Raw genomic sequence first — 14,822 nt, 5'->3', positions numbered from 1 at the left:
CCCCAAGGATACCATGTGAGCAGCATGTATTTTGCTTCTAGACATTCCAGTTGGGTATGTGCCCCACTTCTTGGTGAGATCCTCTTGACAAACCCAGCTTGTGATCTTCCACTGAAAAGGCCTTGTCTGAAGAGAAATTCAGTCAAGGGTCCTGGGTTTGGGACGTTGCCATCTTTCTCTTGGATAATAGGTTTATTTCTATGCCTCATAAAGCATGTTTTTCTCCTGGGGTTTTCCACTGGAGTGTCTTGGGCTGTTAGGATGATAACTGTGACAATGACAATACTGATAAGACCAGAGTAAAATAGTAACCCAAGTAAATCTACTGATGGCCACAGAGAACCAAAGTCTCTTGTCACTTACTGCTTTGATGTGGAATTCCCGTTGCCTCATAGACCTCACTGGGAACACTGTATGCATTTGTAAAGATTAATTTCTTTCTATTTGACTTGTATCTAAATGATTAAATTTTGTTTGCTCCCATGGTCTAATCACGAAACATTTTGAAAGCAAACAGCCTTGAGATCTGTGGTCACTAAGACACAGACCACGTCCTCCTCATATTGAGAAGAAAGCAAAAATTGGCTCTTGTCTTTTTCTGCTGTCTTGTCTCCTATATTTCTGGGTATCTTTGTAGGGTGGACATTGTATTTTTAAATATTTGTAAGAAATCATTTAAGGCCCATAAAGATGTTCTCTACTTCCAGAGAGGATTTTATTTCCTTCTGCCAGCCTCCCAGCCAAGCATAAATCTAATTTCGGGGTTGGAGATGTTCTTACCCACCCCGATGAGTGAAAACCTGGCTCCAGCCCATGCAAGGGTGGCTTCCCTTCCAGCACCTTCTCACTTTTACATGCAGCCCTTAGGATCCCAACCCAAAATGGGGATGGTTATCAGGGTCCCAACCTTGGGGATCCCTAGAGTCCAATATTCCCCCGGACCCATAGACACTGCAAAAAGACACCTATGAGTCTTTCTGAGAGGTGTGGCCTCTCAGACACCTATCTCACATCCGCAAATGCCCCCCAGGAAAAAAGCAGCCTTAAAGTGTGGGCTTACCTCTGTGAATTCCTTCTCTGCTCCCAAATTTGGACCTGATCATTCTTTACTATCTTTTAATGCTTTAACGCTATGAAGAAGATTTTTTTTTTAAAGATTTTATTTATTTATTTGACAGAGAGAGACAGTGAGAGAGGAAACATAAGCAGGCAGAGCGGGAGAGGGAGAAGCAGGCTCCCCGCTGAGCAGAGAGCCCGATGTGGGGCTCGATCCCAGGACCCTGGGATCATGACCTGAGCTGAAGGCAGACGCTTAACGACTGAGCCACCCAGGCGCCCCTATGAAGAAGATTTTTAATATCTTTTCCTCATTTTTCAAAAGCCGTCTTCAGTGGGATGGTTGATCTGAATTACCGGGTCCACAATTTAAGTCCAAAAGTAAAAGCTGTATAACCCAGCAATTATAATAGAATCAGAATAGACAATTATAATAGAAATAACTAAGGCTTAAGGGGTTTACCTGATGCCAGGCACTTTATGTACTTGATCGCATTTCATACACTAATAGCCTATAAGTGTTATTATTTCCATTCTCCTAATGAGGAAACGGGCTTAGAATGGACAGATCCCTTGGTCATGTTCTCACACGTGGTAAAGTCAGCTCTGCCTGAGTCCAGCTTGTGTTCTCAATCACTCTCCTCATCAGCCGAATCCTTTCTATGAGCTAAAGACCTAATGTGGCCGTGGCCTCTGATACACAGCTCCCGTTCCTTTCCATTGTGTTTTCCTTCTGATACTAAGGTAAACTGCAGAGTTTGTTTTGATTTCTTTTTGCAAAACTCCCCCATATGTTTCTAGCTTATGGCTGAGAAGAATACAGATGCTCATGTCACATGCAGACTCTGGGGAAAAGGAAACCATCTAGCAGCCCTTCTTGGCCTCCATGGTGGTTTGCACCAAACAGTGGTGCAGGTGATCATGCTTCTGTGGTTTCTGATTTCTTGATTTTAGCTAAAATTCACTCTGCTTTTTTGGCTTCCTCACTTGCCTGACCTTACCATGCATGGCTGAGAAGAGCCCATTCCACCCCTTCTCCCGGTGGGTCCCACTCATCCTAGAGCTGACTCACCTGGAAACCAACCTCATCCTACACAGGCAGACCTTGTTTCCCGTCCTGTCCAGTTCCACACCATCTTGCTTAAGAAAAGCCTCGAGTTTTCCTTTAGCTCATTAATGTATCCAGTCAATGCATTTATCCAAGCCCTACTACAGTCAAGACACTGTGATAGGCCCTGCTGTGTATCTACAAATGAAGAAGAAACAGGTTCTATCTCCACCATGCCAAGAGAAGAAATGGGAGGCACTGAAAAGGACCACAAGTGATAAGTCCCCTTAGAGATGTACACATAACGTGCTTGGAGCATTCCAAGGAGAAAGGTATTCTATCTGTCTGGAAAGGCGCCATGGGAGAGAGTCACTCCGCTTGGCCTTGAAAGCCGAATAAAATGTGAATTATGAGGACAGGAAGAAGAATATCTTGGAGAAAGATACGTGAGTGAAGGCACAGAGGTGGGGCACGCGGGGCATCTGTATAAAATGGTGGAGTTCAGTCTTGCCAAGGAATGGAATTGCTAAAGAGCTTTTTGGTACCTGCCCTCAGAGACTTTCAAGGTATTGAGGGAGGAGGGCAGAAATACATAGATGAAGGCAAGACAGGCCCCCTGAGGGCCAGAGACATGTTTCATTTGGCCAGGACGTTGTTTGAAATATTTGAGCCAATTCTGGAAATCAGATTTCATGTTAAAAAATCCAGATTTCTGGCTTCTCCTGAAAATTTGAGAGACTTAGCAACACGGGGCGTATTTTCTCAGGATGGCAGCTGGCTGGAGCTGAGGAATGGCTGCTTTCCTTCAGGAGGTTGTGAGTTCTGTCTCCCCAGCGCAAGATCCCAGCTCGCTTCTCCCTCCACCTCATCTGCTGGGCCCCAAGGCATCTAAGCATCAGGCCCTTGCTGGGCTACAGGTGCAAGCCCAGGCTAAGGACTGGGGAGGTGCAAGTGGCCCGGCCCAAGGGCCTCTCTTCCAGCTCACTGACTCACACATCGCTGCCACCCTTTTTAAAATTTCAGCATGCACGGCTCTCAAAATTATGAGACATTGGAGGGATTTAAATCATCTCTAAAAGCAGCTCTTGGTGCCCAGGCTCTGATGCTGAAAATGGTGAGAATCAAACACATCAGAGTGTGGGGTGGGGGGAACCGTGTATGTGTTTGCTTGTTTTTAGGCAAGCACATAATTAGAGCGCTAACCTAACCCCACTTTCTGCACTTTGGGAGATTTATTAAATGGACTGTTCCTTTCTTAAATGTCTGCATCTGCCCTTCCTCTCTTCTCAAAGTGTCCACCTTCAGACTCTTCAGTTAGTTGACAAAAATAGTAGACTAACATCTGAGGACCGGTCAGGTTCCTCATGGGGCAGAAAATCCGTATTTGGAAAATGCAAATCCTCTGCCAGGGTCATCAGGAAGGGGGTTGCCTGCCCTAGCCCTTGGTCTGAGAGCCCCAGGAATTCCCCCCTTTCTAGCACCGTTTGCATCAATAATGAACTAAGAGGTTCCTAAGGCTAAGCCCCTGTAACTATAAATAAATACACAGAATAAAAGGAAAGCACAAAAGAAAAACCAACGGAGGAAGAAAGGAAATGAAAAACCTGACTTCGTTTCATTGAGAAAATTAGGTTTGAAATGCCGTTTCTGTAGGAATGCCATCAAGATCCTGCCCTTGCAAACACGCAGGAGAATGCTTCCGAAAGTTACATCCCCTTAACTAGAGCCTGGTGTTCCTCGGAGGCTAAAGTTCAGTAATTCTGGGACAGTAGAGAGGTTTTTGTGTACTGTGTCAAGCAGGAAGAAAAGGTCTTATGACCACAGAACTGGATACTCTGTAAGGTACAGAACAGTCAGCACTTTCCTCTGAGGAGAGAACACGCAATTGGCATGAAAGCCACCCAAGCAACGGGTCGAGGAGGAGAATGTCCAAAAGGAGAAGACTTCCAGCTCCTCGTTCCTTCAGGCGTTATAGAGCAGATCGCTGTGTGCCCCGGCTGTGTCTGACCAGAGGCAAAACGCTGGTCCCTTTTAAATGCTATTTGTGGATCAGGGAGAATTAGATGGTACCATCGGGAATGCTGGATTTGGGGGAGACTTCATTTTGTTGGCTTCCCCCCCACACACACTGTGGTTTTCACCATCTGTTTCTTTTAATGCATAAACAAGGAAAATGACTGGCTTGGAATGCAAAGTTTTTAAAAACCAGATGACCACAGGCATCCTCCAAATGAGAAAGAGAGAGCAAGTTGAGGTTTTGTGACATTTGTCAGGAAGTGAGAAGTTAAATACCGGGAAGCACTAATGCTCCCTGCCAGGGAAGAGCCACAAAGGCAAGGAAAAGCTTTGTCTAGGGCCCCGCCTTTCTGAGGTCTTGCCATATGTTTACATCTCACCAAGGACTATTTTCAGATACCGTCACCACCCCTTCTATCTCCCAGCCCCCGCCCCCCTTCCCATCTTTAAACTAAAGATGGAACCACTCAGTTGGCCTTCAGCATAGCCAGCCTTGGTTTTCCATTAGCATTATTACTAACTTGGCAACCTCGGACAGAATCCACTCTTAGAAAATTTCGGACTGAACAAAAGCTGTGTTGTGTGCCGGTTCTATTATAAAACCAAAATAGAGAGCTATAATTAGAGGGGCTGATGAGATACACTCAGAGAAGATACTTCACTTCCCTCCTGGACAATAGTGAGTGGAAAAAAAAAATCATATAAGGGCCCTAGGAACAAAGGGCACGCCACTTAAAAGGAAGATTTGCTAGGCATAATACGGTGGCCACTCTATAAATGGTTCTGTATGCTCCATGCCAACAAAGTTTAAAGCCATAGATTCCTTTTCTTAAACCCAAGGCCGTAGAGAGATTTGATGGGATGGTGACTGCAATACTAATCTCCTTTACCTTCGTTGCAAGAAGTAATGAGTTGCAAGCACCAGGGATTTCAGCATTTTAGAGTTTCACTGGAGAGAAGGGCATTGGTGCTTTTGGCTGAGTTCCACCCACTTCAGCATAAGATGTACGCGAGCATTTTTCACATAGTTTCATAGGCAGCCTGATGCCAGAATTTTCACATTAGGGAAAGGATAAAAGATGATGGTTTCTTAAGGAAGAACCAACTCTGCCTAATTTACAATGCCTGTTCTCAAAAAAAAAAAAAAAAAAGGCAATACTAAGCCGGGGGGGCACTATTAGTCATTCAGGGGACAGGGGTTAGGCAGACACAAGACCCTGGTTATTTAGAAGACCTTGGAGGATTAAATACATTTCCAAATGAGTTTCAGTTCGAGTAAGTTCTCTGCCGATGCTTAGGACACAAGGAAGGATGGTAGATGGGAAAATACTAGCCTGCCGGGTGAGGGTCCTTTTATTGGCATTGGTCCCAGATGCCAGAGTTGTGATGAGTGTGTTTGACTTCCCACATCCCTTGGACGTAGGTACTGTCTGGGATGTCTGCCTCCCCGGTGCAAATGAGGAAATGATTAGAGACCTGAACTCTGTTCCTGGTGGCTCCTGCCTAGGTCTGTCATTCGTTTCAAAGGTTGGATTGAAAGCTTCTGGAGGCTTCTTGAGCTGTTGGCTTCGTAAAAGTACTCTAGTGATCTATGGAATTTGTTATAATAATAATAATGTCACATGTAGAGACATCCTGGGGAAGGCATGAGAGGAATTTTAAGTAGCTCAACTCTCTATTTGCATTATTCGCTTTACAAATAGTTTCAGAGCCTTTAAAAAAAAAAAGTTTTCTTTTTCATTATGCTGTGGTTTTGGTGCTTCAAAGGGATGATCCAGGATCATAATTTAAAATTTCATAATTTAAAAATGATTCTCCCTTAAGGTACATCCTGGGAATTGAGACTTGGACCAACTTTGAGATGGTTTTGTCATCAAGAGGATGAGGGATGGAGCTATTTCAGGGATTTGTTCTTTATTGGGATTCAAGAGGGGATTTAAAAGTGTTCTGACTTGATGTCACCTTGTCTCCTTCCTTTTCTCTCTTCCCTTCTGTGTTTTTCTTTCTTTCTTCTTATGGGGGAGAGGTGACGGAGGAGTGCCTGGTTAGGAAGCTAAGAGAGTCACTCAGGACTGGGGCTTGGAATTTTACACCTCTCTGTCTTCCTGCCCACAGGTGGTAACCCCCGTGAGGACAGGCCAGGGCTATATGTACGAGTACCCGTCCAGATACCAAAAGGACATCTATGACATCCCTCCTTCCCACGCCACACAAGGGGTACGTACCAGCATATACCGGGGGAGCTTCAGGGTGGCGTTCCTTCAGGGCTACAAAGCAAAGGGAAGTTCACCAAGGATGCATGTTTCACTTGAAGCTAACTATCCAGAAGCCATTTCCAACAATGCTATTTAAATTATGTTTTCTGGATCTGCTTAATCAGGAAATCCTAGGCCTGTATCTGACAAAGCGTTTATCGCTTATCATTTTCGTTCAGGAAATGTAAAATTTAAACTACAGTTTAAAGCACAGACAGTGGGGCGCCTGGGTGGCTCAGTCAGTGAAGTGGCTGACTTCGGCTCAGGTCATGATCTCAGGGTCCTGGGATGGAGTCCCATGTTGTAAGGCTCCTTGCTCAGCGGGGAGCCTGCTTCTCCCTCTCCCTCTGCCCCTTCCCCTGCTCATGCTCTCTCTCTCTCTCTCTCTCACTCACTCACTCTCTCTGCCTCAAATAAATAAACAAAATATTTACAAATAAAGTCCAGACAGTGTAGATACTTCATGTAAGGTCATTTTTATACTCAGTCTAAGTCAAAGAACATGAAATCTAAAAAGAAAAATTCTACTAACCCCTTATGACATAGAGCAAAGGTATACATAACCTGGCAAATAAATCCATAGTGAAAGGCTTGGTAGTGTAAGAAATGACACGTATACGACATTTCTGTTCTGGGTAACGCAAGTGTTTCTCTTCAGGTGTACGATATCCCTCCATCATCAGTGAAAGGCTCTGTGTTTTCAGTCCCAGTGGGAGAGATAAAACCTCAAGGCATCTATGACATCCCTCCTACTAAAGGGGTAAGTGAGCTGCCACAGAGCAGCAAAAAAAGGGGTGCATGTGCGTGTGTGTGTGTTTATTAGAGTAAAACGAGAAGGGCAAACCAAAGGGGAAAAACTAGTCTTTATGAGAGAATGAACAGGAGGAAGAAAAGGCAATAGGGGTGCCTGGCTGGCTCAGTCAGGGTGTATTCGACTCTTGATCTCGAGGTCGTGAGTTCGAGCCCCCCATGGGGCATAGAGATTACTTTAAAACAAAAGGGAAAGGAAAAAAATCTCAAAGGTAAGTCTAAGAATTCCATAGTTAGAGCATTCCATTAAAAATGAGGTAGTCGACAAGGAGAGCCAGTAAGAAGCTAAAATAATTCAGTTTTGCAAGCAGTGAACATATCTCATATTTATGGGAAGTGTTACAGCATCCTCAGTCCATAGATAGGGGTTGCTGCGTTTGATGCCCTCTCTTGTCCGCTGGGGTACGCCTGCACAGGAAGTACAGTTATCCCCATTGTGCAGAGAAGGGAACTGTGCATCGGAACATTTAAGCAACTTATTCAGCATCTCATAGCCAATAGATCCAGGGAGAGACCTCAGGTCTTCCGATGCCTCGTCCTGTGTGTGAATGCACAGTCTGCCTCCCTGCCTGGATCAGCCGAGGAAGGAGACCCAGGAGGTGGTCAGAAACATGGGACTGGGACCCAGGGAGGGCAACTCATCCAGGAGGGGTCCACACACAAGCAGCACTGAGGCCATGGGAAGGATGCTCCTGTCCAAGGATGAGGGAAGTGAGAACAGAGCAGAACAGAGCCTTGGGAAACACGGGCCAGAAGTGAGTGGAAGGTGAAAAGCCAGGAGCCAGTGATGATGACTGAGAATTCTAGCCTCATTTTAAGGTCCTTTTCAGTTTCTGCACGTTCGCATGAGCCAGCTGAACAAATAACAGCTCCTTTTCTACTTGCTTTTCAGGTATATGCCATCCCACCCTCTGCTTGCCGAGATGAGGCAGGGCTTAGGGAAAAAGAGTATGATTTCCCCCCTCCAGTGAGACAAGCTGGAAGGCTGGACGTCAGACCCGAGGGCGTCTATGACATCCCCCCAACCAGCTCCAAGCCGATGGGGAAGGACCTTCACATAAAATATAACTGTGATGCTCCGGGAGCCGCTGACCTGGCGACACAAAGACACCAAAGCGTCTCGCTGAACCACCCGCCCTCACAGCTGGGACAGTCCCTGGGTCCCCAGAACGATGCCTACGACATCCCGCGAGGGGTTCAGTTTCTGGAGCCGCCAACAGAAACCAGTGAGAAAGCAAACCCTGAAGAAAGAGACGGTGTGTATGACGTCCCTCTGCACAACCCCCCAGATGCCAAAGGCTCTCAGGACGTAGTCGATGGTATCAACCGGTTATCTTTCTCCAGCACGGGCAGCACCAGGAGCAACATGTCCACATCTTCCACCACCTCCAAGGAATCTTCTTTGTCGGCCTCCCCATCTCAGGACAAAAGGCTCTTGCTGGATCCAGACACAGCCATCGAGAGGCTTCACCGGCTCCAGCAGACCCTGGAGATGGGCGTCTCCAGCCTCATGGCGCTGGTGACCACAGACTGGCGGTGTTATGGATACATGGAACGACACATCAACGAGATCCGCACGTCTGTGGACAAGGTGGAGCTGTTCGTGAGGGACTACCTCCATTTTGCTAAGGGAGCTGTAGCAAATGCTTCCTGCCTCCCCGAACTCATCCTCCACAACAAAATGAAGCGGGAGCTCCAAAGAATGGAAGACTCCCACCAGATCCTGAGCCAGACCAGCCATGACTTAAATGAGTGCAGCTGGTCCCTGAATATTCTGGCCGTCAACAAGCCCCAGAACAAGTGTGATGACCTGGACCGGTTTGTGATGGTGGCAAAGACAGTGCCCGACGATGCCAAGCAGCTCACCACAACCATCAACACCAACGCAGAGGCCCTCTTTAGACCGGGCCCTGGCAGCTCGCCTGTGAAGAGTGGGTCCGAGAACATCATGAACTCCACGGAGTACCCACATCCTGCATTGCAGATGCAGCTGCTACATCCTGGGGACCACAAGGCCCAGGCCCTCCACAAGCCACTGCCCCCAAGCCTGGGCAAGGACCAGCCTCCTGACTGTAGCAGCAGTGACGGCTCTGAAAGGAGCTGGATGGATGATTATGACTACGTCCACCTACAGGTAAGGAAACCAGGCTCATAAAGCGCCTATGTTCGCATTCAGGGAGCCTGGAACTGACACGCATACAGCTGGTAGGCTGGACTGCCAGAGGCGACATTGTTAACGGTTCAAGAGCAGAATCCATAGCTCATAGAGGGAGGCAACATTGTACAGTAGGAAGAACGCTGGCCTGAGAGTGCTGAGTAATCAGTTCTAGACCTTTTCCTGACACTAACTGTGTGATCGACTTCGCGAACCTCCTGGGGCCATCATTTCTTCATTTGCAAAGTGAATGGAGCACGGGGTTGGAGTGATTCATTGATATGCCAAGTAGGAAGGGACTCCCCAGGTAGGAACGTGGCCTTCAGATAATCACACCAGCTCCACCTCTATTTGCATTTTATGATAGAGTTCTGCATGGTATTTTATTTGAAGAAGGAGGGAGGCACTGTTAAAAAAAAAAAATGAAAACTCTAGACTAGAGAAATTCTCAAGTCCCTTCAGCCCTACAACGTGTGTGTTTGTATGTTTGATTACTTATAGAAAAACTTCACCCCACGTCAGGCTTACCTTGAGGAACACTGGGCGTTTGTCAGTTGACCTAGAACGTCACCAGCACATGGGGAATTGGGCAGGCACAGTCTGCCTCCTACGAGTGGAAATTCCACCACGCTGACCTGGGATCCCTTTCACTTTGGGGAATTCAAACATTTGACCAAGATCCATTATTCAGAATTTGTCGTGCTATCGTCCTCGGCCATTCCTTCCATTTGACTGAGAGGGATGGATCATCCTAAGAACTGTTGAACTAACTACAGTTCCCGTGCATACAGGAGACCTGGCAAGGGAGAGAACTGAGCCCCACCTCCCACCCCCCACTGCTAAGGAAAGGTGTGGGAGAGAGGTCATAGGGGCATTCACCATTCCCCTGGAGGGTGGTTCAGCTCTGCATATTGGGAAATACTGGTTTGGTCTAGAGTTGTAGATGATTCGAAGAAACCAGGAGTGCAGTGTGGACCCCATTTAGACCTGCGTTAGGAGGTTTATGGGTTTGCATATAATCTGTTAGAGAAGAACCCTGAGAAATAGTACTGTGTAAGGAGGTTTGAAGGGGAGCGTGGATCTCCCAAAATGGTAAAGTGGAGCGAGATGGTCGTACCCCACGTGGAAACGGATTTTAGTTTCCAGCCCTGCCCTATGCGGGGATTCTGGAAGTCTGGCAGGGGAGTGCGCCATCCCTGACTGGTGTTCATAGGGCCTAACAGGGCCTAACAGGGCCAAGGCAATGGAAAACTAGAGGGTATTTACACATTTGTCAATGAAAGTGTTAGCACAAGTGAATCACAGGGGTGATGTAATGTTTTCTTTATGTTGAAAAACAACAGGGGAAGGAGGAGTTTGAGAGGCAACAGAAAGAGCTGCTGGAAAAAGAAAATATCATCAAACAGAACAAGATGCAGCTGGAGCATCATCAGGTAAGTTCAACCAGGACAAAATCTACCCAGTATTGCAGGTTTCCCGCTTCATAAGGAAGGTAGCCCTTCAGAAGATCATGATTTTGGTCCTTCCAGCATTCTTGGGCATAAATAAGCTCCAAGGCTCAGGGTGCCCGAGTGGCTCAATTGATCAAGCGTCCCGACTCTTAGTTTTGGCTCAGGTCATGCTCTCAGGGTCCTGAGATCAAGCCCCATGTTGGCTCTGTGGCTCCATGCTCAGTGTGGAATCTGCTTGGGATTCTCTCTCCCTCTCCCTCTGCTCCTCTCCGAATGCTCTCTCTCTCTCTCTCAAATAAATAAATCTTTTAAAAAAATAATAAGCTCTGGGGTGCCTGGGTGGCTCAGTTGGTTGAGTGTCTGACTCTTGATTTCAGCTCACGTCATGATCTCAGGGTCATGGGATCGAGCCTCAAGTCCATCTGGCTTCACGCTCAGTGGGGAGTCTGCTTCTCTTTCCCTCTCTTGCTCTCTCTCTCTCTTCCCCTCTCTCCCACTGCCCCTCCCCCCACTCTCTCTCTCAAATAAATAAATAAATAAATCTTTAAAAATAATAATAAGCTCCAAGGCTTATAATAGGGGATAAGAACAAAGAGAAAGTTTATAGCTTTAGCAATCCAGCTGGTGTGCCTGGATTATGTCTAAACAGCCATTTTTCCAGCTACTTCTGTACATCTAACATGTTAGGACTCTTTAGGTTAAGGCTGTTGGTCTCAAGAAGCAAGACCCGGTCAAGCTAGCCTAAGCAAACAGGTTTTATAGTAAGGCCATAGTAGGGGAATGCAGAAGAGAAAATGCAGATACAGTCAAGTCCGATGAGAGCCAGGACTGTAAATTCTCTCTCCTTCTTGTACTTCCTTTTCTCTAAATCTGCTTTCTTCTCCTCTATTGTCTGACAGTTTCCTCTGCTTATCTACTCATTTGGCTCCCATTGAACTTTACAGAACCCATAAATGGCCATTCAAAGTCCTTTCCACAGATGGCTTTTCATCTCAGCATCCTCAGCTGATAGCTCCTTACTGTGGTTCATCAAAGTCCTAAAAAAAAAAAGAGAGAGAAAGAAAGAGTCTGATTGGGCCATCTCTATCATCTATCTATCTATCTATCTATCTATCTAATCTCCTACAACACAAGCATATGGCTTGGTTGTTCTTGGTCCAATCTAAGAGAATGAGGGCAAGATCAAATGTGTTCAAAATATATCCAAGCCCTCAAACAAGGGATTTGGGCAAGGCAGGTTCACTCAAGAGTTGGGCATGAGTGGGGCTGATAATGATGAGTATTGCTGGTACAGGGCATAAAAATAAAGAGTAATGGATTGAGGACTTACATGCCTTTTAAGTTGAAATGGCATGCAGAGACACGAACTGTCACATTGCACTCAAGAAACCAGAGTTCCTTTTTTTCTTTTTTAAAGATGTTTTATTTTCTTATTTTTTTTTTAAGAGAGATAGCGAAAGAGTGTGAGTGGGGTGGAGGGAGGGGCAGATGGAGAAGGAGAGAGAGAATCTCAAGCAGACTCCGCACTGAGTGTGGAGCCCAATGACGGGCTCCATCTTACACCCCTGAGATCATGACCTGAGCTGAAATCAAGAGTCTGTTGCTTAACTGACTGAGTCACCCAGGCGCCCCAGGAAACCAGAGTTCTAATCCTTGCTTTCTGACCAGCTGACTGTGACCTTAGGCAAGTCATTTAATCTCCCTGAACTTCAGTTACTTCTATATAAAATGAGAAAATTCCCCCACCTCTCCATCTAATAAGATGATATATTTATGAACATATTTGCAAAAGCATAAGCAAAATGTCTTCAAACATCACCCTGTATCTGTTTATGTCTGCTTTGGCATTTGGCCAAGTAGGACTGCAGGGCTTTAGGGAACTTGTTGAAACTGTAGTAATTTCTAAGAAGAAAGCAGATTCTGTTGAAAAGGAAAGCTCACTGTGCATTTCTTGGGGGAGAAGCTGGATGAGGTTATCCCTATTCTGACTGAGCTCTATCTTGGAGCAGAAGATCGTGGAGTCCTAAGCTCAGGTCATAGGTAGTCATTACCTGCAAAAGAAGGGTCTCCCCTGAGATTTGGTGGAATAGCATGAGACTATTATAACTGCAGTTTAGATAATACACCAGCCGGGAGCAGTAAGGAAAGAAGAAAGCTAACACTCATTGAGTCTGACTGCTTGAGAGGTTCTTTTCTTTCAACAGCTCTGGGTGGCTAAGTGCTCTGATGAACAATTAGCATTCAGATTCCCTTAGAGATGCTCTTTTCCACACTGCACATGTATTTATAGGCACTAGTCTCTCCCGTAGTGCTGAATAATAACATTTACAAATCTTGACTGAAAGAGTAGGAGAAGCAGAAAGGGGTCATGGATGGTCATTTATCTAGGAGTCTGGAAGGGACAGAGTCAAGGCTTTCCCAGAGAAGGAGCCAACTGTCAGTGATTTACTTGATAAAGAGATCCCTCCATTTGATTTTCCTTCGCCTCCACTCAACGTTCAATAAACATTTACATAGAAACGAGGATAGACCAAACACCACTCTAAGCACTTTGTAAATGTTAACTCATGGAACTTTCATAAAGGTGCAGGTAACAGAGCTGAGTATAAAAGCTAGCTGACTTCCAGCCTTAGGGCAGAAGAGACCAATACCCAACCACAGGGGCCTGAGCTGAAGGATTCCTTAGCGATCCTCTTTCTCAACCTCTACATTTTACAGTTTAGGAAAGCAAAGCTCCCATCTAATAGGCACTTGCCACTTATTAGGGATTGAAATCCCTGTCCCTGAACTCCAAGCCCTGGTTAATTTCCAGGACAGCACACTGGCTTCCCTTCAGGAAATCTGCTTGTCTCTCCCTTGCAGCTAAGTCAGTTCCAGTTGTTGGAACAAGAAATCACCAAGCCCGTGGAGAACGACATCTCCAAGTGGAAGCCTTCTCAGAGCCTCCCGACCACAAACAGCAGCGTGGGCGCTCAGGATCGGCAGCTGCTCTGCTTCTACTACGACCAGTGCGAGACCCATTACATCTCCCTCCTCAACGCCATCGACGCCCTCTTCAGCTGCGTCAGCTCGGCCCAGCCGCCCCGCATCTTCGTGGCCCACAGCAAATTTGTCATCCTGAGCGCACACAAACTGGTGTTCATTGGGGACACGCTGACAAGGCAGGTTGCGGCCCAGGACATTCGCAACAAAGTGATGAACTCCAGCAACCAGCTCTGCGAGCAGCTCAAGACGATCGTGATGGCGACCAAGATGGCGGCCCTCCATTACCCCAGCACCACGGCCCTGCAGGAGATGGTGCACCAAGTGACAGACCTGTCCAGGAACGCCCAGCTCTTCAAGCGTTCTTTGCTGGAGATGGCCACCTTCTGAGAGGAGAAGGAGGGAAAGCGGGGACTGAGTGCGCTACTAAGGAAAACTGGAAATGCTATCTGGTTTTTGTAAATGTTATCTATTTTTGTAGATAATTTTATATGAAAATGAACTATTTTAACATTTTATGGGTTAGACAACATTCAGAAATTCAGGGAGCTAGAGGGGGGATTTTTTTTTTTCCTGTGTGGTTCTTATGTAAACACAGAAGCATCTAAGGCATAAACTGTACAGAAACTGGTCCACGTGCGTGTGTATGCCTGTGTATTGGTGTTCGTTTGTAGCTGTTTGTCCAATACATTCCATTAGAAAACATGAATGAAGAAGCACCTTAGTAAGCACGTCCTAATGCTGCTTTTTTTTTTTTTTTTTTTTTAGAAAACATACCAGTTAGTTGTAATATTGCTCTACATATATTAGCGATTATCCTGAGCCTGTCACTTCCAAATCTGGGAAGCACAGTATGCGTGTAAGTGTTCACCTTCCAACAACAAGGCGTGGCACGATTTGTTCTTGTTTGGAAACCCCTTTCAAAACTGACCGTCTTGGGCCCATTGTGGCAAAAGGCCTCACTTGTGATTGAAAAAGCCCTTTTATAAAAGAGAGAAGTATATATATATATATATATATATATATATATATATATATATATATATATA

General features: G+C 46.0%; 1 protein-coding gene across 1 annotated transcript in view; it reads left to right on the top strand.

Annotated features, from left to right (window-relative positions):
- Window positions 1-14,532, top strand: part of NEDD9 (neural precursor cell expressed, developmentally down-regulated 9) — a 44,983-nt gene extending 30,451 nt beyond the window's left edge. Inside the window, exons 3-7 of the mRNA XM_021696988.1 lie at window positions 6,236-6,337; window positions 7,034-7,135; window positions 8,078-9,319; window positions 10,684-10,773; window positions 13,654-14,532. Of these exons, the coding sequence (XP_021552663.1) occupies window positions 6,236-6,337; window positions 7,034-7,135; window positions 8,078-9,319; window positions 10,684-10,773; window positions 13,654-14,163 (2,046 nt within the window). The 3' untranslated portion in view covers window positions 14,164-14,532. The remainder of the gene's footprint in view (window positions 1-6,235; window positions 6,338-7,033; window positions 7,136-8,077; window positions 9,320-10,683; window positions 10,774-13,653) is intronic.
- The last annotated feature ends 290 nt before the right edge of the window (window positions 14,533-14,822 follow it).

Source organism: Neomonachus schauinslandi, chromosome 8 (genome assembly GCF_002201575.2).
Source record: "Neomonachus schauinslandi chromosome 8, ASM220157v2, whole genome shotgun sequence".
In the NCBI taxonomy this organism is placed as follows: domain Eukaryota; kingdom Metazoa; phylum Chordata; class Mammalia; order Carnivora; family Phocidae; genus Neomonachus; species Neomonachus schauinslandi.
This window is presented reverse-complemented; position numbering and strand designations above follow the sequence as displayed.